The 23,812-nt window shown below is 35.2% G+C and overlaps 1 protein-coding gene across 5 annotated transcripts; it reads left to right on the forward strand.

The window, feature by feature from the left end:
• Positions 1–896: 896 nt before the first annotated feature.
• Positions 897–23,680, forward strand: LOC110707327 (ABC transporter D family member 1-like). Of its 5 annotated transcripts, none has more exons than XM_021885346.1 (28): positions 897–1,188; positions 1,538–1,684; positions 2,634–2,749; positions 3,480–3,759; positions 6,042–6,266; positions 9,498–9,695; positions 9,810–10,264; positions 11,280–11,415; positions 11,501–11,579; positions 12,594–12,832; positions 12,995–13,299; positions 13,405–13,516; positions 13,630–13,788; positions 15,095–15,194; positions 15,278–15,386; positions 16,115–16,205; positions 16,346–16,470; positions 16,586–16,735; positions 16,814–16,886; positions 18,184–18,364; positions 18,606–18,764; positions 19,433–19,591; positions 19,664–19,897; positions 21,989–22,149; positions 22,275–22,327; positions 22,465–22,543; positions 23,221–23,334; positions 23,402–23,680. In XM_021885346.1, exons 3-27 carry the CDS (start codon positions 2,688–2,690, stop codon positions 23,305–23,307), a joined length of 4,011 nt encoding a protein of 1,336 aa, XP_021741038.1. In that variant the 5' UTR covers positions 897–1,188; positions 1,538–1,684; positions 2,634–2,687; the 3' UTR covers positions 23,308–23,334; positions 23,402–23,680. The 5 variants fall into 5 exon arrangements, with proteins under 5 accessions (XP_021741038.1, XP_021741039.1, XP_021741037.1 ...); XM_021885347.1 differs by having other exon boundaries at positions 23,409–23,680; XM_021885345.1 differs by having other exon boundaries at positions 23,221–23,329.
• The last annotated feature ends 132 nt before the right edge of the window (positions 23,681–23,812 follow it).

The raw sequence follows: 23,812 nt of genomic DNA on the forward strand, positions 1-23,812 counted from the left end.
TCCTTCATTGCAACACACTACTTTGGTCAAACACTCATACTTTCAACAACTATCATTTAATTGCTACTAATTGACAACTACTCTAAAAATTACTCGCTATCCAAATATTAAAAGTTATCCCGACTAGTTTTTGTCAAACATGGCCTAAATATAGTCAACGTGCGTGAATTTCTCATATGGAATTATTGTTTTCCCTAATGTTTCCCTAATGTTTATCAATAGTGTTTTACCATATCAAATCATCAACAATTTAATTTGCCAGGACATAATTTTCAAAAAGAAAAAGAAAAAAATTTGCCAGGACTTAATTTGTCACACACAATACTATTTTTAGTATTATATTTACTAATTCAATGTTATATTTGTTACTCCTTCATTCCTTCCCTTTCTCAAGGCCATTTTTGCATAGATTAATTTGAAGGATATTATAGTATTGTACATTTGTACATACTTCAAAATTCTATCTTCTATGTTTTAAAAAAACAATAAAAACAAAATTCTATCTTCTAACCAACATTATATATTTATACTCCATAATTTACGTAGTATTAATATCCCTAAATACACCTAACAACCAATAATAGTTGAGATTAGACGCAAAATTTCCTTGCAATTACCACGACAATTGCAATCACGTAACCATAACTTCAGATTTGGCCCACAAAAACCTTCACGCAATCTTCTCCACGTCAATTCTTTCTCTATTTCTTAATTTTTTTTTCCCCAATTTTAATTTTTTCCTCCATATTTTTTTATTATTGACTTTCACAATGAAGTTCCATTTTTCATTTTTTCGTCTCTAAATTAGTTCAATTTTGTTTTTATTATCAATCTCTAAATTTTTTTGACACAAATCTCTAAATTATTGTTATAATAGTTTTCGAAAAAAATAAAAATAAAGTTATAATATTATATAATAAGCCCATTTCTGATTCTACTTCCCTTTCACTTGAAATTACCGTACAATTTTCCTGTTTTATTTATTGATTTTATTATTCAGTGTTTGTTAGTTTATTTTGTTTCTATTCCCAAAATTTTGGGAATTTTTTTTTCTAGGGTTTATCTTTTTTTTTTCTTGGTTTTGGGAATTCAATCGATTGATTTCTTGCGGAATTGAGCTGTTTTACAAGTGAACGCAAGACGGAGAATCGAAGAGCGGTATATTGCCGTGTGTATGCTGCAGATTTGGTGTGTATAATCATTTGATTTTGGTTGTTTATGATTATTATGTCATTTGTAATTGAAATTAACTTAATTTGTTGTTTTTTGTTGGATTTGAGCTATAATTTTTGCTGTGTTTTGGTTTTTAGCTTATGATTATGTTACTTCAGTGAGTGATGATTAATATTGTGTTTTGGAATTGAATTCATTTTATGTATCATTGAGATTGTTTGTTATATTCAATTTCATAATGAATTACACTGTTGAATTTATTGCTTTAGCCATTGTCTGATTTACGTTTTCGACGACGGTACGAAATCTTTCTTTTTAGTTTGGATTCTGAATTTAGTAAGTGATGTTATGAGAACCTTTTCAGGTAAGGAGATACGGAGTATCCAATTTTAAGTAAAGATATTTGTCACTTTTGGCATGACAACACCTACATTGTGAAAGAGCGATTTGTGCTACGATGATCGTGCTCTATTGTTATTTATTGCGGCATTGTCAACGACATTAGCCTTTGGTGAGTAGCTATGTTTTGCAGGGTCTTTTTTTGGTCGATTCTTGTTTATTAATAAAATGTATTTTTGAAGTTGGTCTGCTATTATGTGCATTGTCGCCCCTGCGTGCCTTGAAAGGCTAGTGTTGTAGTAAGCAATGGAAATAAATCCTTAAGATTTTTCTTTGTGCTTTTCTTGATCTAAGTTGTGACGAAGTGGTTAGGTGGGAAATGTCTTATAAAATGTCGTATGTTTTTTGGTATATCAACTTCAAGCATTGAAATCTAGTTGGAATTGTATGGTTTCCTGTTGTAATGGCAGAGCGAGAGAAGAGGGTTTAGGAAACAAACATTTGCTATGTGTAGAAAAATTATGTGTAGCATGCACGAAAAGATCTCAGAGTAGGTTATATAGATGCCTAAAAAATACAGCTGAACATCTGACCAAATTCTAGCAAGAGAAGGCCTCTTTTTTTTATTTTATTTTTTAATTATTTATTATTTAATAAAAAAGTGTTCTTTTTTTTACCCCTGAAAGTTTGAATATATTTTTCCACTAGTTAAAAGTCCCGTGCAATGCACGGATTTTACTTAATTTATAGTGAAGTATAATATTAATTTAACAATTGTCTACAAAAAAACGAATTATGGTATCCTAATATACAATTTGATTATGCTCATTTTTATAACAAAATTACTTAATGTAAAATATATACATATAAAAATATTTCGTTTGAGTGTGTATGGAAAAAATATAATCGCCAAAGTGGAAAGTGAATATTAGGCTATAAATACTTTTTATGAAGGATAGACAAAAACAAATAAGGAAAGGTAAATTGGAGGGAAAATTTTCAACCAGTGGATGACATTTGTCATCACTGGTTTTGCTTTTAGTACTAAGTTATTGATTGATTGATTTTCTACCTCCCCTTGGAATTATTATCTGACATATCTATCTCTCCTATCTTTTAAGGAACAAGCAAAGCTGCAGCAATTACTGTTGATAGAGAAGTTATCTTTATCAAACATGCCTTCCCTCCAACTTTTGCGACTAACAGAGCATGGCAGAGGCTTTCTTGCTTCAAGAAGGTACTGGGATTATCTTCTTTTCTCTTCCAATATGAAATAAAAAGAAGAATTTATCTATCATTTTTTTTTCTCTATCTGTGGTACTACTAGTCTGCAGCTTCAGCTTAATCCAAGTAGGTACTTTGGGCTGTTATTTTGCTCATTTGAGTAGTTTGGCTGTAACCTGTAACAGAAGTTTTTTCTTAGCTTTTAGGAATTAATTTTTATGATCTTTGGATGTGCATTGGAGGTGTTTATTGCTTTGCAACTATGTTTTAGATGACTGAAGATAATACTTTCATGGCATAGATATAAGAATTGGAAATACATATTAAAGCTACTCACTCCATTTAGTTGTACCATATTGACTTGTAATGTTGGCCTATGCAATTTGCCAATTTACAACTTTGACCATTAAATAACTTTATATATCTGTAGGTACATACTATAGAAATTTGGTATCATGAAAAAACATATTGAGATGAATCCAACAAAAACCCACATGACTATGTTTTCCTTATGTATAAATAACCAAAGATGGTCAAGTTGGAGATGGGGAATATTGCAAAATGTCTGTATGATATAACTAACAAAATGGAGGGGGTAGCTTCATTTTTCATTTACTACTATGCATCCGAGATTCGAGAAAAGCCTTTCTAATCTTATTGCCTCGGCCTTCTCTTTTCTACTATTAATGTGTCGTACATGTTCAAATCTGCTCCAACATATTTGAATTGTAATTCTCTTGCAGGAAGTCTTTATTGCTGGCTACTGGTATCTTAGTAGCAGGTGGAACAGCTGCATATATGCAATCAAGATCGAGCCATAAGCGATCTGATTCTTCCGGTCATTGTAATGGGCCTGGTAGTTTGTCAGAGAGTTCTGAAAATGATATTTCGAACCCAACTGCATATAAGGGAAAAATACAAAAGAAGAATGCATTGAGATCTCTTCAGATCTTAGCAGCGATTCTTCTGTCACATATGGGTAGAAGGGGTGCACGTGACCTTCTAGCATTGGTGTCTGTAGTGGTAAGCTTCTTCATCGATTGCTCAGACTGTTATTAATCAAGTGTTAATGAACCAAAGAAAACACAATTCTAAAAAACAAAGCTCCTTTTGGTTGCAAATGTGGAGAGGTTTATTCTGACTGATACCCGCAGATGCTTGATGGGTTTCCTTTATGTGTTTTCATCAATAACTCAATACCCTCTTTTGTCATTGTGATTAATTTTCTTATTCTGTGTATGTGCCTTGGCTGTTTAACTGGTGAGAGATTGTGAGTAGGGGTAACTTTGTGTAATCCTTCTTAGAGATGCAACGATAATCTACTTTAGATAAGAGATGAATCAATTTGCTTTAGTTGAACACTTAAATGCTTTATGATATTTAGATACGCCTTTTATTATTTATTTTTATTTATTTTTATTTTTTAGTGAGCCTTTATATATTGGTTGTCTTTATTTTGAAAGGTTATAGAAGAAACATTTAGGAAATTTGACACGGCATTCCACCTTTAAAGAGTGAAATCAGTAAATGGCAAAGGGTGCAGCTGAACAAATTCCCAGTAAGCATCTACTAATAGGAATGTCTTGTGGCCTCTAGTTGTATCTAATTGAGAACCATTACCCAGAATTTTATAGTGTGCCTAAGTAGCTTAATTTTCTTTTTAATTGTTGCAACTATGACTGGAAGATCTGAGAGCAGCATTAAATAAACTTGTAATTTTGTAAACCTCTTGTTTAATGTGAACATGAAATTTCCAATTTTTTTGAATGTACCTTAGGTAAGGTTAGTGTGAAAGAACCAAGTTGAGAAGTAGAGATTAAGGGATGGCTAGAGAAGCTTAAGTCCATGCGAACAATCCTTTCACTGACTGGCTTGTAAGTACAAGTGAAAGTAGAATGCACAAAGCCTAAAATCATGATTGGTAATTGTCTTCGCTATTCTATGTTGGAGAGACCCATGCGATATCCCAATGGTTTGGTTTTAGGCAATATAATTTACAAGCTAATCATTAAGGAACTAATTTAAATTTAGATTATATTTTGCACTCAATATCTACTGTATGTAACTCGTATAACGTCAGTGTGAGGTGTGAAGGATCCTTGGAGCCTATGCATGTTTTTTTGGGTGTCCCTAGAAGATTTAATAACCGTGTAACATGTACTTGGAGCATTCATTGACTAGAGGGAGCACTTCCGAGGGGGGGGGGGGGTTTATATGTATACCTCATTTCGCGTGTTGTAATACTGAAAATGAGGAGGGATTCTTACACGCACATTGGTGCACAAAGAGGTAGGTGCTGTTCACCTAAGTGACCTTTTGGTCATTTTGAAAAATTTTAAATGACCAAAAGTTATCAAATGAGCAGAAAAATACCCTTGGGTGTAATTTTAAGTGTACACGGGTACGTATAACAATTTCAGAAAAAATGAGAAAAATTTGAATTTGAAGTAATCTCCCAAAGATTTTGTTGTAGACATATTGAGTAGGATGTGCTAACGTCAAGTTTGGTTGATAATACTTGCTTCTCTAAAGGAAGATGAGATGTGTTTTTCATTTTGTTTTGTCATTTTGAAAATGCATTTTTCTCATCTAATTAAGATGAGATGTGTTTCTAGAAGCAGGCAAGTAAATGGATACACTCCCTAGGAAGTGTAGAGAATCATTGTTATCAGTGGAATTATTTAATCCCATAGAGGACCAGAGAATGAGACTAGGGAGAATTATTATTTAAGAAAATGGTAGTAGAGGAAACATTTTCATTTTACTGTTATCTCACTGCTCTGCCAATATATTTTCTTTTACGAGTTTTACCTTAAGCATCTTCAACTTTACTGCTGATCCATTGGACCTTTGATATTAAATAAAATGGAAAAAGAGGCAACATTTTCATTTTTACAGCTATCTCAATGACTCATTTCTCTGCCAATATGTTCTCTTTTACCCCTATCATCTTGAACTATTACAGATCCATTGGACCTTCACTATGTGCAAATATTGTGTGAAGGTATTAATTAGGAACTGGTTGACAATTGAAAGTCTATTGGAGTTTGGATCCTTAACATGATCCATAACCAGGAGTCAGTACTCAGTTGCTGACTTCTTGTTTAATTGCAAAAGACAACTTTATGATGCAATTACAGAGATTACTCTCAGCAAATCCATTTTAGGTTAATATACTTTTGGGATTCCTTTGCTTTCTATAGTTTCTAAATCTTTTGGTCTGTTGCTGGTACATAATTTGCAAAATAGGTGTTTTTAATACAGATATACATTACATAATTTGTCAACTTTAATTTTTTTTGCAGGTGTTGCGGACTGCTGTAAGCAATAGACTGGCCAAAGTGCAAGGCTTTTTGTTTAGAGCAGCTTTTCTACGCCGTGTACCATCCTTTTTGAGATTAATAATTGAAAATGTTCTTTTGTGCTTTCTTCTATCAACCGTACATTCTACGTCAAAGTACATAACAGGGACCTTAAGCTTACGATTTAGAAAAATACTGACGAAGCTTATCCATACACATTATTTTGAGGTATGTTGTGTGTACAGTGCATGTACCATTTCCTACTGTTATGTTATAATTCTTTTTGTTACTATCTACACTTTGTGTACTCCCTACATTCTTCTATGTTAGTTCCATTTGGAATATTCTATTTGAATAGAGACAAACTTTGACCATGACTATTCATTGATATTTATAAGAAAAAAACATACTCATGGAGGGTCTTGTTGGATACTTAGATTTCTATCTATGTATAGTTTGAAAATTATATTTTTCATAATTTGTACATACATAATTGAAGAATTGTTCTCAAGATATGCATCGAAAACTGTGAAAATGGTCAAATGGGACAAATATTAAGGGACGGAAGGAATAGTAGGTAAATATTTGATTTTAGTTATTGCATTAAATCTATATCTATACTTGTATATTAAGGACAAATGGGAGAGAGTGAGGGATAGCTCAAGTGGTTAGAGCTTTCCTCCCGGTCTCATGAGATTTTGGGATCGATTCTCATCACCTGCCTATGTGGCTCTCTAAACACCAAAAATATTAAGGACAAATGGGAGAAACATTTAGGCTCTTTTATTTTTCATTTATTTTATTTATTTATTTATATATACATTTGATTTACAGTTTAATTATTTATCCTAAATTTAACAAAGGAAACTGCTGATGAATGCGAGTGTAGGAGAGAAAACAATCAGTTACGATACTCATCAATTTCATATCCTATGTTATTGCATCAACAATTAATTTTTCATCAAACCCCATAATCATGTGTAATATGCTAAAACTCTTAAAAGTTCTCATAGTGATTATATATTGTGTGTTAATTTTGAATAAGAAAAAAGATTGGTTATTAGTATTTTTGTTTGACTCATTTGAAGCACAATCGTATATTGCTGGCACTTGTTTTCGCCCGAACTATTATTACACTAAGTGAACACTAGAAAGCCAAATTCTTTGCATACAAGTATAATACACTCCTCCATCCCATAAAGCCTTTCCCGTTTTTTGTGGGCACATAAAGTTAGGAGAGATGTGTATTTATGACCATTTATGAACGTGTGGGATAATGAAAAACAAATTATAATTGGTGGACCAAATCTGTATAAGGAAATGGGAAACTTTGTTGGGACAAACTTAAATTTTAAAAAAAGGGAATAGCTTTGTAGGGCTTGGAGAGTAAATATAAGGAAAATGTGCAAAAAAAGTCCTTTTAAGTGGTCGACTTTGGGGTAAAGGTCCTTATATAAAAAAAGTTGCAAAAAAGGTCCTTATATTCTAGTTAGGTTTTAAAGAGGGACCTTTGACCGGATTCCAGTGATTGACTTTATTTTCTGGCCATTAAAAGTCACGTGTTGCCCTTTTTTTTTTTCTTTTTTTTTCCTCCCTTTTCCTTCCAATTCCAACTCACCTTAATGGTTTCCCCCTTATTTTTCCTTCATCTCTGTGCAAACCCTAATTCTCAAGAAAAAGGGGGAAAGCATTAGGGTGAGTTGAAATTGGAGGGAAAAAAATAAATAAACTAAAAGTCACTACTAGACACGTGAGTTTTAATGGCCGGAAAATAAAGTGAATCGCTGGAATCCGGTCAAAGGTCCCTCTTTACAAACTAATTGGGATATAAGGACCTTTTTTGCCACTATTTTTTAAATAAGGACCTTTATCACAAAGTCAGCCATTCTAAAGGACCTTTTGGACAAATTTTCCTAAATATAATGATGAACTGAATAATTGATAACTAGTGCACTCAGGCTCGGCTATGGGCGGTCCATTCGGATCGACAGAACATGACCCCCTAATTTTGAGGCCCATTATTTTTTTTTTCACATGTTATGATAAAACCCAAACACAAGTAATAAGGAAAGTCTTCTTCCTCACATTCCCTACACTTTCCTTGAGAAATTTAACAATTTATTAACCTCTTTTTTCTCTTTGACTTATCACTCCAATTTTCCATGTTCTGATTTCCAAGTAAATACACCACAGTTAATACTCTCACAATTATCATTCTCCTAAAAACCCTCTAGTCAACTATATCCTTGATGTACTGATTTATTTCCTCATTCAAACCTTTAAAATTTTCTTAAGCAATCCACATAAATTAGAGTTTTTGATGGCCAAATTTTCATACATTTATATTTGTATCAAGATCTCTAAATTACAATCTTTCACATCCTACAAATTTGTTTTAGTTCTTTACAAAAGGGGAGCTCTTGAATATCTCCAGGACGATTTTTCAATTAAATTTCCATGTTTTTATCTATTTTAATCTTAATACGTTTCAATTATAAATTGCTGCTGTGATTTTTTTTTTTAAATTTGTGTGAGTTTATCAGTTATGCCTCTTAAAATCAAGAAATATGATTTTGGTTGTGAAAACAAAAATTGAAAAAAAAAAATGAAAGCTCTGTATAATTTCGTTGTAAAGTAAACACCAGTTTCTATTGAAAATAACGATGGTGATATGGACTATGGAGGATGTTGTAATTTCGAATCAAAAGTATTCCTATCTTGATGATGACGTGATTTCACATTAGATAGTTGTCCTTCAAAAAAATTACTGGGGTCTCATTATAGTACTTGGCACAAGACCTCTAAATTCCCGGAGACTGCCCTGAGTGCACTGCACATGCCACAGGACTATAATTATTAAAGTAGAAAGTTTTCTGCGGCTGGGTTGTTTTACTGAACGAGCTCCTTTACCTCAACATAATCTGATGGGTACAATTATAAACCCAAGGCTCTGAATATTTTTGGAGTGTTTGCTTTGCAATGCGTAGTTGGTTCAAGTTCTGGCTAGAATAGGAATTACTACATTGCTAAAATCAGTTATTGTTTCCTCTGTCTCTTCCTCTCTCTTCTCTTCTATTTTGTGCAAAGTCGTATTCTCTCTCTCTCTCTCTCTCTGTTTCTTTTGTTGGTGTATTGAATCTTCTTCTATCATTCAGAGCCTTTGGGTTGTTTTGGAACTGTCTTCATGTGCATCTGAGAAGAATTGGGTTTTTGGATCGTATCTACATGCTTGGGCTGGACTTGCTTGTACTTTTTGTTGTGCTCTGTGTCGGGCTTCATTACTTGCTATGCTATTTGTGTAATGGCTGGACTTTATATTACTGTTGAGGATTCTCCCCGTGCTCAATTGTTGATCCTTGTTTTTCTTGAAGCTAGAAAGTGACACTGCTTGAACAAACTGTTCTTTATACATGAAAATCATGTGGATATTACACTCACAGACACATCTATCCTTTTCAGAATATGGCATACTACAAAATTTCCCATGTCGATGGCCGGGTAACTAATCCAGAACAAAGGATTGCTAGTGATGTTCCAAAGTTCTGCTCCGAATTAAGTGACCTTGTACAGGAGGATCTTATTGCAGTTACAGATGGGCTACTGTATACATGGCGCCTCTGTTCTTATGCCAGTCCAAAATATATCTTCTGGATCTTGGTATATCCAATCTGGTCATAGTTACACATTTAAATTGAGTTTTCTGGAGTTTTTAACTAAACTCCGCAATCTGGAGATACCCATTTCTGATTACGCCCCTTTTATGTGTTTCAGGCGTATGTACTTGGAGCAGGGACCATGATTAGAAACTTTTCTCCTGCATTTGGTAAGCTAATGTCTAAAGAACAACAACTGGAGGGGGAATATAGACAGCTTCATTCTCGATTGAGAACCCACTCAGAAAGTATAGCATTCTATGGGGGAGAAGCTAGAGAGGAATTTCATATTCTGCAAAAGTTTAAGACACTAGTAAAGCATATGGGTGTTGTTCTTCATGATCATTGGTGGTTTGGTATGATCCAGGATTTCTTGCTGAAGTATCTTGGTGCCACTGTAGCTGTTGTTTTAATAATTGAACCCTTTTTTTCTGGCAATTTGAGGCCTGATTCTTCCACGTTAGGACGAGCTGAAATGCTGAGCAATCTTAGATATCATACTAGTGTTATCATTTCACTTTTTCAGGCATTGGGTACTCTGTCAATCAGCTCAAGGCGACTCAATCGTCTCAGGTACTTTTGGACTTGTTATACGTTGAAAATTTACAACTCTGTGTCATGCTTATTGGCAGTGGATTGTCTTGTGGTCTTGTTGCCTTGTGTCTTACTGTCTTCTGTTCTCTTTTACTGTGTTCTTTTTTTATAATACGTTTCCCCCTAGATTTTATGTTCTTTTGTTTGTAGTGGTCATTTCGTTGGAAGTCCTCTAAGATTAGATGTAGCTTTCTCAGTCATTTACTTGTCCAGTAACCTATAGTTCTATATTTCTACCATGCTGAAGTATCCACCTTAAATTTTGAATGTGCTGAAGAATCCCTCATTTAAGGATCCAAGTAAGGAAAGAAAAGAAATAAAGAAGAATGTATGGATACCTATGTGCCATTCATCTTCCATCTGTTGGTTGTGCAAGGGATCTCTGGCTTGCATGGGAATTGCTTATTTTTTTGTTGTTTTTAGATATATCTATATCTATAATACACACTATGCAAAAAGCAAGCATATCATTGGAGGACAAAGCTTGTAAGGATAAAGGAAAAGGTTGAGTTCCAATCCAAAACAATACATCATTGAATGAACACCCTGTGGTAACCCTAAGAGTAGCAAGCTCAAAGTTAGTACCAAAGGTAATCACCGAATGATTTACCCAAACTTCTCGCAGCAGCTGCAAGAAGTTTGGGTAGGTAAAAACAACAAATTGCATGTTTTCGATGAGCAATATAACCTCTTAACACATGCACAATTTTGAACCATCTAATGCATGACATATTGGCTATTACATATCAATTTCTCAGCTTACTGAACCAATGTATGCTTCCAAAATGCAAGCTCATGCTCCTGCAACGCTTATGCGTAGATTTAGAATGGCTTGTTGAGAAAACACCTTTTTAGCTGTAAGCTACCTCTATCATGTTGCTGGATTAATTGCATGATTGTGATCCAAGACGTGGCTTATTCCTTGCTGATTTCAAAGGAAGACAATATATCTGCAATTTATTTTTCGTCCATTCATTTATTGGCTAAATTGCAGTGGTTATGCGGACCGAATTCATGAGTTAATTGCTGTATCTCGAGAGCTTGGTCTTCGTGATAGCTCCTCTTCACAGAGAAATGGAAGTAGAAATTGTTTTAGCGAAGCCAAGTACATCGAATTTTCAGATGTAGAGGTGCTTGCTTTCTTGCTATTAATTCCAATACAAATTTACTTGTTTTTCAATTTTTGGCTGTTACATAACTCTGTGTTAAATTCAGGTTGTTACCCCATCTAACAATAAGCTGGTGGAAAACTTGACACTAAAAGTTGAACCAGGATCTAACCTTTTGATTACAGGTATGGTAGGAACTTGATGCTTGAAAGTTTTCGTTGGTTTCTTTTTATTTGGGGCTGAATTTCCATTTCAGAAGTGATTGTAATTGCATGTTGCTCTAGTTTGTTTCTCATGTTTAGATCCTTCTATTGTGAAACTATGATTGAACTCTGGTCAAGCAATGTGTCAATCTATGCTTCACTTGGCTTCTCCATAGGCTGTAGTGTAACTGTGCAGAACCTTATGCAGTTCTCATTTTGTGCTGTGGATTGCTGCACTTCTATGACTTATGGCATTTATGAGCTTGTCATTGAACTGACACCCATCTATTTGATTTTTTCGTAGCTAATGGTTACCTTGAAACGTAGACAACCCCTGTTTCTCTAACGTGGAATGTTTGCTACTACACCCTTTTTATCATGATATAGATATGGGTATGTAAGCATATTTCACAGCCAACTACTGTTGGACACACATGTAAAGACAAGACGGGGCTAAAGTAAAAATAAAGAGGCTTAGGAGAGAAATCTGCCTACATGTAGTTGATCTACTAAAGGTCGTGGGGTGATGTGGTATGTATATGCAAGAATGTAAAATTGAGATCTCCCCAAGACCTTTAGTAGAGTAATCTGCCTACATATACTCAGATTACTCTCCTTAGCCAAGAATTGTGTTTAAAGTTAGGAGAGAGAAAAAATAAAGTGTGAAAGTGACAATAAAAAAAATATTAGTTGTGAGAGTAAAAGTGGTGGGTCCTATTTCTAAAAATAGTAAGTTGTGACTTGTGAGTAAATAAAAAAAATAAAATCGAAAAAAAGAAAGTGAGTAAATTAAAAGATTATGGTGGGAGTATTGAATTGTAGTTACCAGGAAAAGGGAAGGTTGTTAAGTGAAATCTGTGAAGCCATTCCATGATTTTTGCATATATGTGTAGTGGATTTACATTCTTTTAAGGGTAGTGGAGATCTATGGTGTCCTAATTATATTTGGTACTTCTGTATGTGATTTGAGGTTTTGCCTTTTGTTTTTCTTTAAAGGCCCAAATGGCAGCGGCAAAAGTTCACTTTTCCGAGTTCTTGGTGGACTTTGGCCTCTAGTGTCCGGACATATTGCGAAGCCTGGAGTTGGATCTGACCTTAATAAAGAGATATTCTACGTGCCACAGCGACCATATACAGCTGTCGGCACTCTTCGGGATCAGTTGATTTATCCTCTTACTGCTGATCAAGAGGTTGAGCCGCTGACACGTAGTGGAATGGTTGATCTGTTGAAAAACGTAGGTTACTTTTCTATTTGCATCATAGTTTATATTTTATATTTGCATCACTGTATATATCTGGAAGTTGTGTAGAGTAGCTGCTTTCTCTCTATAAATTCACTGACGTGTTTGACCACTCAACTCTATTATTTGTGGATTTTTCTTTGTTCCTATTTCTAGGTTGACCTTGAATATCTCCTTGATCGCTATCCTCTGGACACAGAGGTCAATTGGGGTGAGGAGCTTTCTTTGGGAGAGCAACAGCGACTAGGAATGGCAAGATTGTTCTATCATAAGCCCAAATTTGCGATTCTTGATGAGTGCACCAGTGCTGTGACAATTGATATGGAAGAGCGTTTTTGTGCCAAGGTCCGGGCTATGGGAACTTCGTGCATCACAATATCCCATCGCCCTGCATTAGTTGCGTTTCATGATGTAGTGCTGTCCTTGGATGGTGAAGGGGGATGGAGCGTTCACTACAAAAGGTGAGAATATGACTTGGCATTCTGAAATTGTTCAGCATTTAAAAATTATCGATATAATCTAAGAATCCGAAATTTGATTTACTAAAAGGTATTTTTAATTTACAGGGATGAAAATTTGGCAGATGATGAGAATGGTATGGATACTAGTAACCCTTTAGAGTCTAACCGCCAAAATGATGCAATGGCTGTGCAACGAGCTTTTGCGACTAATAAGAAGGTTAAATTTATAAATCCACTCTTCCTGTTTCATTTTTCCATGTATATGTACAAAATGTTTTCCCTTTTCACAATTCTGAAAAGCTTGGCACTGAAAGTTTCATGTCCTTCCAGAGAGCATCAATTGCTAGATCAAACTCTGAATCATACATCTCAGAGGTATTGAGATCATCACGTACTTTGGATCGAGCTCCAACTTTGCCCCATGTACCACAACTCCAAATATCTCCAACAATGTTGCCATTGAGAATTGCAAACATGTTTAAAATATTGGTAAGTTATAGCTAAAGAATCCTTTCATACAATGACTTTTGTTGCTGCAATTTGTGTGATAATTTACCAGCTTGGACTTTTCTGGTTGGCATCACATATGATTTATAATGTTGATGTGAATTGATTTCTTTTTCTCCATGAGTGAAGATATTTAACTTAATGAGTGAGCTCGCACTCAGTGTGTGGGGGCTGTGGGGAGGAAAGCCTTACACATAATGCCTGTTTCATACTGCTGTTAATATCACGAGGGTGCTATAATTGTGTCTGAACATAAAAAATTGTCATATGGTAAAATGTAAAGCCTGAACATTAATAAGCTTAATATGGAAGAAGGCAAAGCTTTGAACATTGAGAAGATTCGCCAAATTTTGGAATGGAGGGAATTACATTTAAGCCTTAAGCCTTGTTCTCTTCACCTGATTTTTGAAGTTGTTTTTACTGAAATTTGATTAATTTTGCCAAACTTAAATTATTTTTACTAAAATGCATTTTTTTTTTATTTTTTTTTATTGATTTAGACTTGTTTTTTATATTTGCTCTTTAGAGTTGCTGATTTTTACTAAATTGAACTTATTTTTATTGAAGTGAACTTATTTTTATTGTACTGAAATTATTTATAAAAAACTTAAATTATTTTTACTGAATATTTATTGAATAAGGTGAAGAGAACAGAGCCTAAATTGAAGATGTTTTATGAGCAATGGTTGTGTTCATTACTTGGCCACTTACGTCATTTATTTGATTGAAAGCATAAACAAGAACTTTAGAAAGTAGTGGTGTACTTTCTTCATGTTGTGTTTATAAGGCAGCTTGTAAAAATTGTTGTGACAATGTTGGTCTATTGCTTATGCTGTTTATCATCCTTGATCATTCTTTGTTATATGGTCTTCTCTGCTATTTTTCTTTGTCATTTTGTATGCTGTAGTTGTTTAAGAGTGAACTATGTTCTTGAAAACAATTTTTTCTCAGATATCAGGTGCTTGTAAGTATGCTATAGTTGATCTATCATTATGACATAAAACACTAATGTTTAGTTTATACATCATTCTGTACGTATCATACCATAGCAGTTTCAGTTTCCACGCTCCTTGTAACTCGTTATGCCTTTCCTGCAGAAATAGATTCATGCTAGTCTCTTTTAGTTGTTGCTTGATTTCAAGGACAAAGTCCTGTGATAGCATTCTTCTAGATTATATATGTAAAAAAACGAGCACTTGGTCACTGTGTAGAAAAGGTGCAGCCATTGAACCATGGAAATGTGCTAAGGTGTAGAGTTTAATATTTGTCAATGCCTTTTCTTTTCCAGGTACCTACTGTTCTTGATAAGCAGGGAGCACAGCTACTTGCAGTTGCGTTCTTGGTTGTCTCAAGAACATGGGTCTCTGATCGTATTGCCTCTTTGAATGGTAATTGGCTTGTATTATTTTTTTATTTATCCTATTCAATTATTTTTAGCCAAAATTGTTACTAAATTGCATGTTTTCCCCAGGGACAACTGTAAAATTTGTTTTGGAGCAGGACAAGGCAGCCTTTATCCGTTTGATTGGGGTCAGCGTGCTACAAAGTTGTGCTTCTTCTTTCATTGCTCCATCTATAAGGTTATATTTCCTGGTATCTAAAAACTGGTACCACTTTAGCACAATTCAGGTTTCAAATTCCCTGCTGATTATAAGCATTCTTGGATTTAGGAAATTTCATGACAAGTATCTGTAAGTTACTTGAGGATTTTATGTAGTCACAAATTGAATCCAATCTAACTACCCATATTAAATCAAACAGTTGGTATAGTTTCTTACAAGGATGACCCTATTACTATCTAATTTCATTGATGATTCATATGTTACTAAGAAATGAAGTAGATTTGTGTAAAACTCAATTGGGGAGTCTTACCTAGAAATTTCCATGATCCTATCACATAAGTGCATAATTCTAGGAAGTATATCAAACACACCCTTAGTGAAAGAAAAAGTACAGGATAAAAAGCAGATTTTTTTGTGAGATGCTCTGCATTAGTACAACAACAACAAAGCCTTTGTCCCAAAATGATTTGGGGTTGGCTAACATGAATCATCATAGCAAAAGGCCCAGCTGCCCAAGAATTAATTCATGACTAATGGTACCCATTGAATTTGTGCTCATAAACCGAAGAAGCTGTTAAATTTCTTGTAGCTGCAGATGGTTATATTAATCGGCAATTATTGCTCATGTTCTGAACATCAAGATGAAAGTCTGTCACTGATGCTGTTGTGTTATTTGATATTATTGAAGCATGAAGATTCTAGCATAAGAGACTTGTTTCTGATCTGGACATTTTGTCATAATTTAGGCACTTGACAGCTAGGTTGGCCCTTGGATGGAGGATTCGCTTGACTCAACATTTACTCAAGAATTACTTAAGGAAAAATGCTTTCTATAAGGTATGAGTTAGACCAACAATTGTCCGTGACAGATTAGACTATTACCAACTTGTTAGCTGCTTTGTCTGTGTTCTGAGCATTTTTTCCCCAAAAACACTTGTTACGTTATGTTGTAGTTATTAAAAACTCTAGTTTTTCAGGTTTTCAACATGTCAAGCAAAAGCATAGACGCTGATCAAAGATTAACTCATGATCTAGAAAAGTTAACCTCAGATTTATCAGGGCTTGTCACTGGAATGGTGAAGCCCACTGTGGACATACTGTGGTAAGCACTGATATCAACTGGCAAGAGATGCAACTGCGGTTTATGATTTAAATTCTAGATGCTACGTGTTCTCTTTCTATGTACAATCCTTACTTGATTTCATTATTTCTTTAAGGTTCACTTGGAGAATGAAGCTGTTAACAGGTCGTAGAGGTGTTGCTTTCTTATATGCATATATGCTGCTTGGACTTGGATTTCTGAGGAGTGTTACTCCGGATTTTGGTGACCTTGCAAGTCAAGAGCAACAACTTGAAGGAACTTTCAGGTTACATTTATTCACTATTGTCTGTCTATCTGGCATTATGTTGTGAACTTTGTTGTTTATTATTTTCTATCTGATTAGGTTTATGCATGAGAGGTTGCGCACACATGCAGAATCTGTTGCTTTTTTCGGAGGGGGTGCTCGAGAAAAGACGGTGAGTAACTTCAATTATAGATTTCTCTTGCTCATACCAAAGATAAAAGGTAGAGGCTCCTCACTATTGGCTGGGTACTTAATAGGGTAGAACTATATATTTTAATCTGACTTCAGAAATGATAATAGGCCAAACAGTTATGGTAAATAATTGGTTATTAGTTTTTCTATTAGTATCAAGCCCTGATTTTACCCTTTCCTTACATTTTAAAAGTTTACAGGTTAGTGAACTTTTCTTGAACAGTATTTTAATCTATGCCTTGTCTTTTAACCTATTGGTTTTGCTAAGTAACCTTTCCAAAAGGAATTTAATTACTTATCTATATGCACATGTGTTGTGCATGTATTCTAAGCTCTTTTGTGCAAGAGTAGGGAAGAGAGAAGTGAGGCAAAGAGAGAAATAAAATTAAGCCATTATGTTGTTCAAAGTCCTAGTGTAGGTCACTTTTAAGAAGTGTATGAATTCTGGCGGTGGATTTCCTGCTGCCAGTCCCAAGGATAAAGGAGGAGGGTTACGGTAGGCCAGTGACAACTAGTGTAAAACTTTGTCACATCGCTTGGCATGAGCCACAAGGATTGAGAGTAGTACTAGGATGGGTGACCTCTAGGAAGTCCTCATGTTGGTTCATGTAGCCGACACCACTTATTAAGGTGTTCAAGCAGAAGAAGAAGATGAATTCTGGCACACCATCTTTTTGTCATTGACTCATTGCCTGCCTTCATTTTGACAAGTGTAGACACTGGAAACTAACTTGTCGAGTTTTCAATTCTAAATTTACTCAACCCAAACCAAAATTGAATTGTACCCAAAACAAGATGTTCAATTCTGACCTGAACTGAATTTGTTTTCCAATTCAAATCAACCCAAATAAATGGCGCAACTAGCATTACTTGAGTTGTCATAATTGGAGTTAGATCTCTTTTTGATCTGTGACTTGAACATGGCCTGATTGAATCAAGGTAAACTGAACCCAAACTGGACGAAAGATTTTCCAGGTCTACTTGGTATCCTACAGTTCTTGTACACGTCAGTATCTCATTATGTTGATGTAATACAGCCCCCAGCCACCCCCGCCTCGCCGAGTGGGCAGTGAGTAAGTTGAGTATTTGTTAAGATTCAGTTATGATTTAGGTATTAATCTAACTTGTGTGTTGTTTTGTTCACCCTGCAAATTTATCAATTATGATAAGGTTTTGATGAGAGCTGTGTTATGCATTCGTTCTGTTGATTCTTGTACTGTTAGTAGTTGAGGATTTCTGATACTGATTTTTGTAAATAATCCTGATTGTGTTTGCAGATGGTAGATTCAAAATTTGAAAAACTTCTGAACCACTCGTTAATTTTGATGAAGAAAAGATGGCTGTATGGCATACTTGATGATTTTGTCACCAAGCAGCTCCCGCATAATGTCACATGGGGACTGAGCTTGTTATATGCCTTGGAACATAAGGGAGACCGATCATTGACTTCCACACAAGGTGAGAACAAACAAACAAAAATGCACACACGCACGCACGTGCCACTTAGTGTCCTTCAAAATGTGTCTAAGTATCTTATTATTTGCAATTTTGCATGATTAACAATCATTTTAATAAATTAACCTATTGCACTACCAGAAGTGATGTTAAAAAATTTCTCTTTATAATTTTCAGAGTTTAACAAGCTGTAAATAACTTGGTTTATCTTGCAACACTGACTTTATGATAATTTTTCCTTCAGGTGATCTTGCACATGCTTTACGCTTCTTGGCATCTGTTGTCTCTCAAAGCTTTTTAGCTTTTGGTGACATACTTGAGCTGCATAAGAAATTCGTTGAGCTTTCTGGTGGAATTAATCGAATCATTGAGCTGGACGAGTTCTTAGATGCTGCTCAATCTGGTAAATAGAAGACACGCTTTTGTAACTTCCTCTCTCCCCAACTATATATCATAGAGCATCGAAAAATCTATACAGTTTGAATTTGTGAAAATGACCTCATTTAGTATATATAATTATTCTGTGCAGCTATTCAGTTATTATAATGCACATGAAACATGCCTGTATTGTTGAATTTTTCTCATTTAGAAGCTCTGTAGCAATTAAGATAAATTCATGTACAGTCCTCAGAAATGAGATTCCAATTTCTCATCTCTCTAAGAGGCACTAAAGCAATATAGCTGAATTGACGGAATACACTTTTATGTCTTATATTACTGTAGAATTATGTGAATTGTCATAATCTAGGTGGTCAAAAGAAAAGAGTGTAGTAGCGGAAGAGATTATGTTTTGACATAATTGCTTAGAATTTTAGGGCGCTCTGACATGTTTGTTGTCAAGGTATCCCATTAAGTCCCTTGAGCTTAATGGGAAATTTTTGCATTAGTTGCTTAACTGCATTTCTTTTCTTCCGCCGTCTTTGTTCTGTGACTCAAAAACGGATTAATTATTTTGCCCTGAATATATAGCTGCTCTGTTGTCATTATGATTCCCCCAGAAAGAAGCAAAAGCCTCCTTATGGAATTGTTTTGTTGAAGAAGATTATCTGAGCTAATTATATGCCCATGCAGAATACTTGACTCAAACTTCATTGGCATCTGAGGGAAATTTTGCTCTCTCTGAAGAAACCATTTCATTTACTGATGTTGACATAATCACACCGTCCCAGAAATTATTGACGAGGAGGTTGACATGTGACATTGTACCTGGAAAAAGTCTTCTTGTTACTGGTTAGTTGATCAACCTATGTTCTTTCACTTTGACGCTCACTTGTTGTTGTCTGACTGTTAGCCGTTTTTTAGGTCCGAATGGGAGTGGCAAAAGTTCAGTGTTCAGAGTCCTTCGTGGTATCTGGCCCATTGTTAGTGGAAGACTCGTAAAACCAAGCCAACTTTATGAAAAGGGAATTGAATCTGATTGTGGTATATTTGTTGTTCCACAACGACCATATACATGCCTAGGAACCCTGAGGGATCAGGTCATATATCCTCTTTCACGTGAGGAAGCAGAGATAAGAGGACTGCAGAGGGATGAAGGTATGCACTTGTTTGACTGCTGTTCAACTCTTCGTTTCAAATTAACCTTGATACTGGATGTGACTGTTTGTTGATTCTGTATTTCTTGTTTGCCTAGGATATCTCGTTCTTCAGACTGCATGTAGTTTTAATCCCTTGATAGGCTCTTTACCATTCTAATGTTTAGATGTATAGATTCTAATAGGATCTTATGCTTTGGGTACACATCAACAATTTGCTCAAGGTTTGTTTGTTTGTTTGTTGTTGTTGTTTTTTTTTTTTTGGGATCGGCATCTCATATGATGCATCATTTCTACGATAAAAATAGAAATATTGTGGATTCCAACATAATTGTGACATCTATGGCCATTACAATGCTGCTTATCCTCCGTCCATTTTTTCCAATTGCTGCACTTTCCTTTATCGGCCATTTTTAATTTGTTATATCTCTCCCTTCACATGGTTCCCACTCCTACCTTTTATTATTTCACTCCTCTCACATCCCTTACTTTTGAATTAACTATAAACCCATTATCTCTTTATATAACTTTAAAGGCCGGTCAAAGTGGGGCACTTAAGAAACGGAGGGATTATTTGGATAATACTGAGATGTGAGATATGTAAGTTTGATCTAGTGGTAGTTCTGGCAGAAAACTTATCATTAAATCGAATGGAAAATATGTTGTTTTGCTTGTTCAGGTTCCATAGAGGTCCCAATTTTAATGATATGCATGGAAATTTATTGCTCGGAATCAGTGCTGGCTCCCCATTACCGTTACTCTAGTTGTGACTTGTGAGGGCAGGGCCCCTTGTGACTGTAGCAAGCTGTCCTTTTTTTTTCGGGGTTTCTAGCATGCAAGTTAATAAAAGAATCCCTGTGTATCCACTGGCTAGGTATCTTATCAGGCTAGGCTAGTGAATGCTACTCCCTCCGTATTTTATTACTTGCTCAATTTCTCGGACACAGAGTTTTAGGAGGAATAGTGGATAATACTTACTCTGTTTTTTTATAGTTGCAACACATCTCTTTTTACGCTTGCCGATGCATGTTTTCAATCGTTAGTATCTTTAATTACCAATATGTAAAAATTATAAACATTTGATATTAAAATTGTATAAATCGAGACGAATCTAACAAGATCTCACATGACTATATTTTTACTTAAATATAAATCGTCAAAATGAAACACATGAATAGTGTAAAAGTCAAACTGTTACAACTATTAAAAAACGGAGGAAGTATATTTTATGATGGAAGTGGGGTTGGTTGAAAGATTAAAAAGAAACCTAAAAAAAAAAAAGCAAAAATGAGTATAAGTGGGGAGGAGAGAGAATATAAAAAATATTAAAATATGATATGAGGGGATCACTAATTGGGAGGAAAATAGTATAAAATTGTTACAAGTTTCCAAAAAAGGAAATGGATCAAATAATAAATTACAGCTGCAAAAGAAAAGTGGAGCAAGTAATTAAATACACAAGGAGTAATTCATATCTAAATGTGGGCCACCTTTATTTTTGCCGGGGTTGGGGAGCAGTGTTTGAAAAGCGCGCCTAGGCACCGGGCATTAGTGGTCTAGGGCCTTTTGTTGTCTAGGCAAAGCAATTTTGATGAGGCACAGCTGAAGCATGGCATGGCACAGGCGCACCCCCGAGGTGCATCTCAGTTTGTTCACAATATTATTTTTATTTTTTATTTATGCGCCTCACTTCAACAAGGTACACCAAAGCGCACTGAGGCGCACGGAATTCCGTAACGACTTGGTGCACCTTGAGCATTTTTATATATTGGTGGGGAGTGGGTGGCGTATGGAGCTGGAAAGCACCCCTCCCCCTCAAGTGACCCCTAGACTTGTCTGTACCTTAGGATCTAGATTGGAAAGTTATGCTGTTAGTCCACTTCAACCTCAAAAATGCTGACTCAAATAGTCAAATGTAATTGTTTGTTCATTTATTGTAAACTTGAAAAATAGAAACTGTTTGAACACTTGGAATTAGGCACTTGATACAACTAATAAATCAAATTAGTAGTGTATGTTTCTCACATTCGATGATTGACATGCTGCAACATGCTTTAGAATGCTTCACGGAACTTTCCTATGTTGATTTCAGGTCATCACACTCGCACCTCCTCAGATGTATTGGATAAGCAGTTACAAGTCATACTAGAAAATGTTAAGCTGACTTATCTATTGGAAAGGGAAGGCGGTTTGGGTGCCGCTCTAAATTGGGAAGATGTTCTCTCTCTTGGAGAGCAGCAGAGGTTGGGGATGGTGAGTTCTTCTTGTACACTGCTCAGAAAGTCAGAATATTAGTGCTTAAGTTTTATCTCCTTGTGGAAATTGTATTCTACTGGTCTAATCTGTCATTTTTTTTTTTGTCCGGTGAACGGCTGAAGGCACGCTTATTCTTCCATAAGCCTAAATTTGCTATCCTTGATGAGTGCACCAAGTACGTAATCATGCATTTACTCTTGTTTTCCATAAATTGTTGCCCTATCCCCATCTTTGAACTAGAAAAATTATTTTCAAACCTCATTGTATATCAATCCACATTGTAGTTGGGCTAATTCACCTTATGACTGACAGTGCCACTAGCGTTGATGTGGAGGAGCACCTGTATACACTTGCTGCTAATTTAGGCATTACGGTAGTCACTTCGTCACAGGTATATGGGTTTTTTCCCCATATCTTCTTTGTATTTAGTGTACATTTAATGTTTTTTTCTACTTGACCTGTATCTATTGTATCGGTACTGCGGTCCAAGTATTAATGAAATACTGTGAACCAGTTTTTAAGGAGAATTAAATTTTGTCAAATTTTTCGAAGTTGCTAAGCCAAGTTTCTGCCCTTTTTAATGGAGTCAATGGGTAACAGATCAGTAAACTGCCTTGAGTTATCTGCTCAAAGGTTGATTACAAATAGCCTCTTTGATTTAGATTAGGGGTGTACTATGTATATTTGTGAAGTTCATAATACACTGTTATCTACTTTTATTCTTTGAATTCTATTTATAAAAGGGTAGCATTTACATCAGTTATATTTGAGAGAAAGACACAAGCCCTTGAATTACCAAAGGGATATGGCCTGATTGATGGGGAAATGAATGAGAGCGCCATGATAACGGGAGCATTTGCATCAGTTTTATTTGAGAGAGGGGCAAGTCCCTATTATCACCAATAGGATATGGCATCAATTTTATGTATCCTTGATTTCGGAAATTTGGAAACAACCAATTTCTAATCATCTCTTAAACTGTGAATTACCTTTGTGCATCTTAGTGAATATACGGGTGAGTTGCCAATCATTTAAACTTTGGTATTAATTATTTTGTTCTTCTTTCAGCGCCCTGCTTTAATTCCGTTCCATGCATTGGAATTGCGACTGCTTGATGGGGAGGGCAGCTGGGAGCTTCGCAAAATTAAGCAATGACTGCTGATTTTTGCAAAGAAATGTGAGGTGATGATATGTTATGTTTGATGCAGGTAGTTAACTATATGTACTGATATTAATGGTTGTAATTCAGATTTCAGGGTGTAGCACTGTCCTGAGCATTATTTTGGCCCAAGAAAGAGCAAACCATTCCCTTAAACATATGGGTAGAATTGCTCACGGGCAATCAGAATTAATAAGACTGCACATATAGATATGCAAGTTATGTAATACATAGAATACTTCTGTACAGGCTATCAGGCAATCTAAGTTATGGCGTCATTCTTATTGTATAACTTTGGTTTCTTAATCAATTTTGTTTCCCGATCTTAATAATGCAATTAACAAGATACTCGATTACTACTGCTGTTCAGCATATTCCAGGCGTCTGTCTTATGCTTTATGCACTTCAGTTTCCTTATTGCCATCAATTTCATGATTCAGAGTTTGTAAATTGTGCATGAACATTTCTTTCTGGTACCTACAGTTACGGAGGAGTCTCATA

Source organism: Chenopodium quinoa, unplaced genomic scaffold (assembly GCF_001683475.1).
Source record: "Chenopodium quinoa cultivar QQ74 unplaced genomic scaffold, ASM168347v1, whole genome shotgun sequence".
Taxonomy (NCBI): Eukaryota; Viridiplantae; Streptophyta; class Magnoliopsida; order Caryophyllales; family Amaranthaceae; genus Chenopodium; species Chenopodium quinoa.

What these genes read in the sequence shown, in the direction of transcription:
- LOC110707327 (XM_021885344.1), top strand. Translation starts at nt 2,688, where the DNA reads ATGCCTTCCCTCCAACTTTTGCGACTAACAGAGCATGGCAGAGGCTTT. An exon ending in ATCTAACCTTTTGATTACAG is followed by an intron (nt 11,580 to 12,593) that starts GTATGGTAGGAA and finishes TTTTCTTTAAAG; the next exon opens with GCCCAAATGGCAGCGGCAAA. An exon ending in ATCCTTGATGAGTGCACCAA is followed by an intron (nt 22,328 to 22,464) that starts GTACGTAATCAT and finishes TATGACTGACAG; the next exon opens with TGCCACTAGCGTTGATGTGG.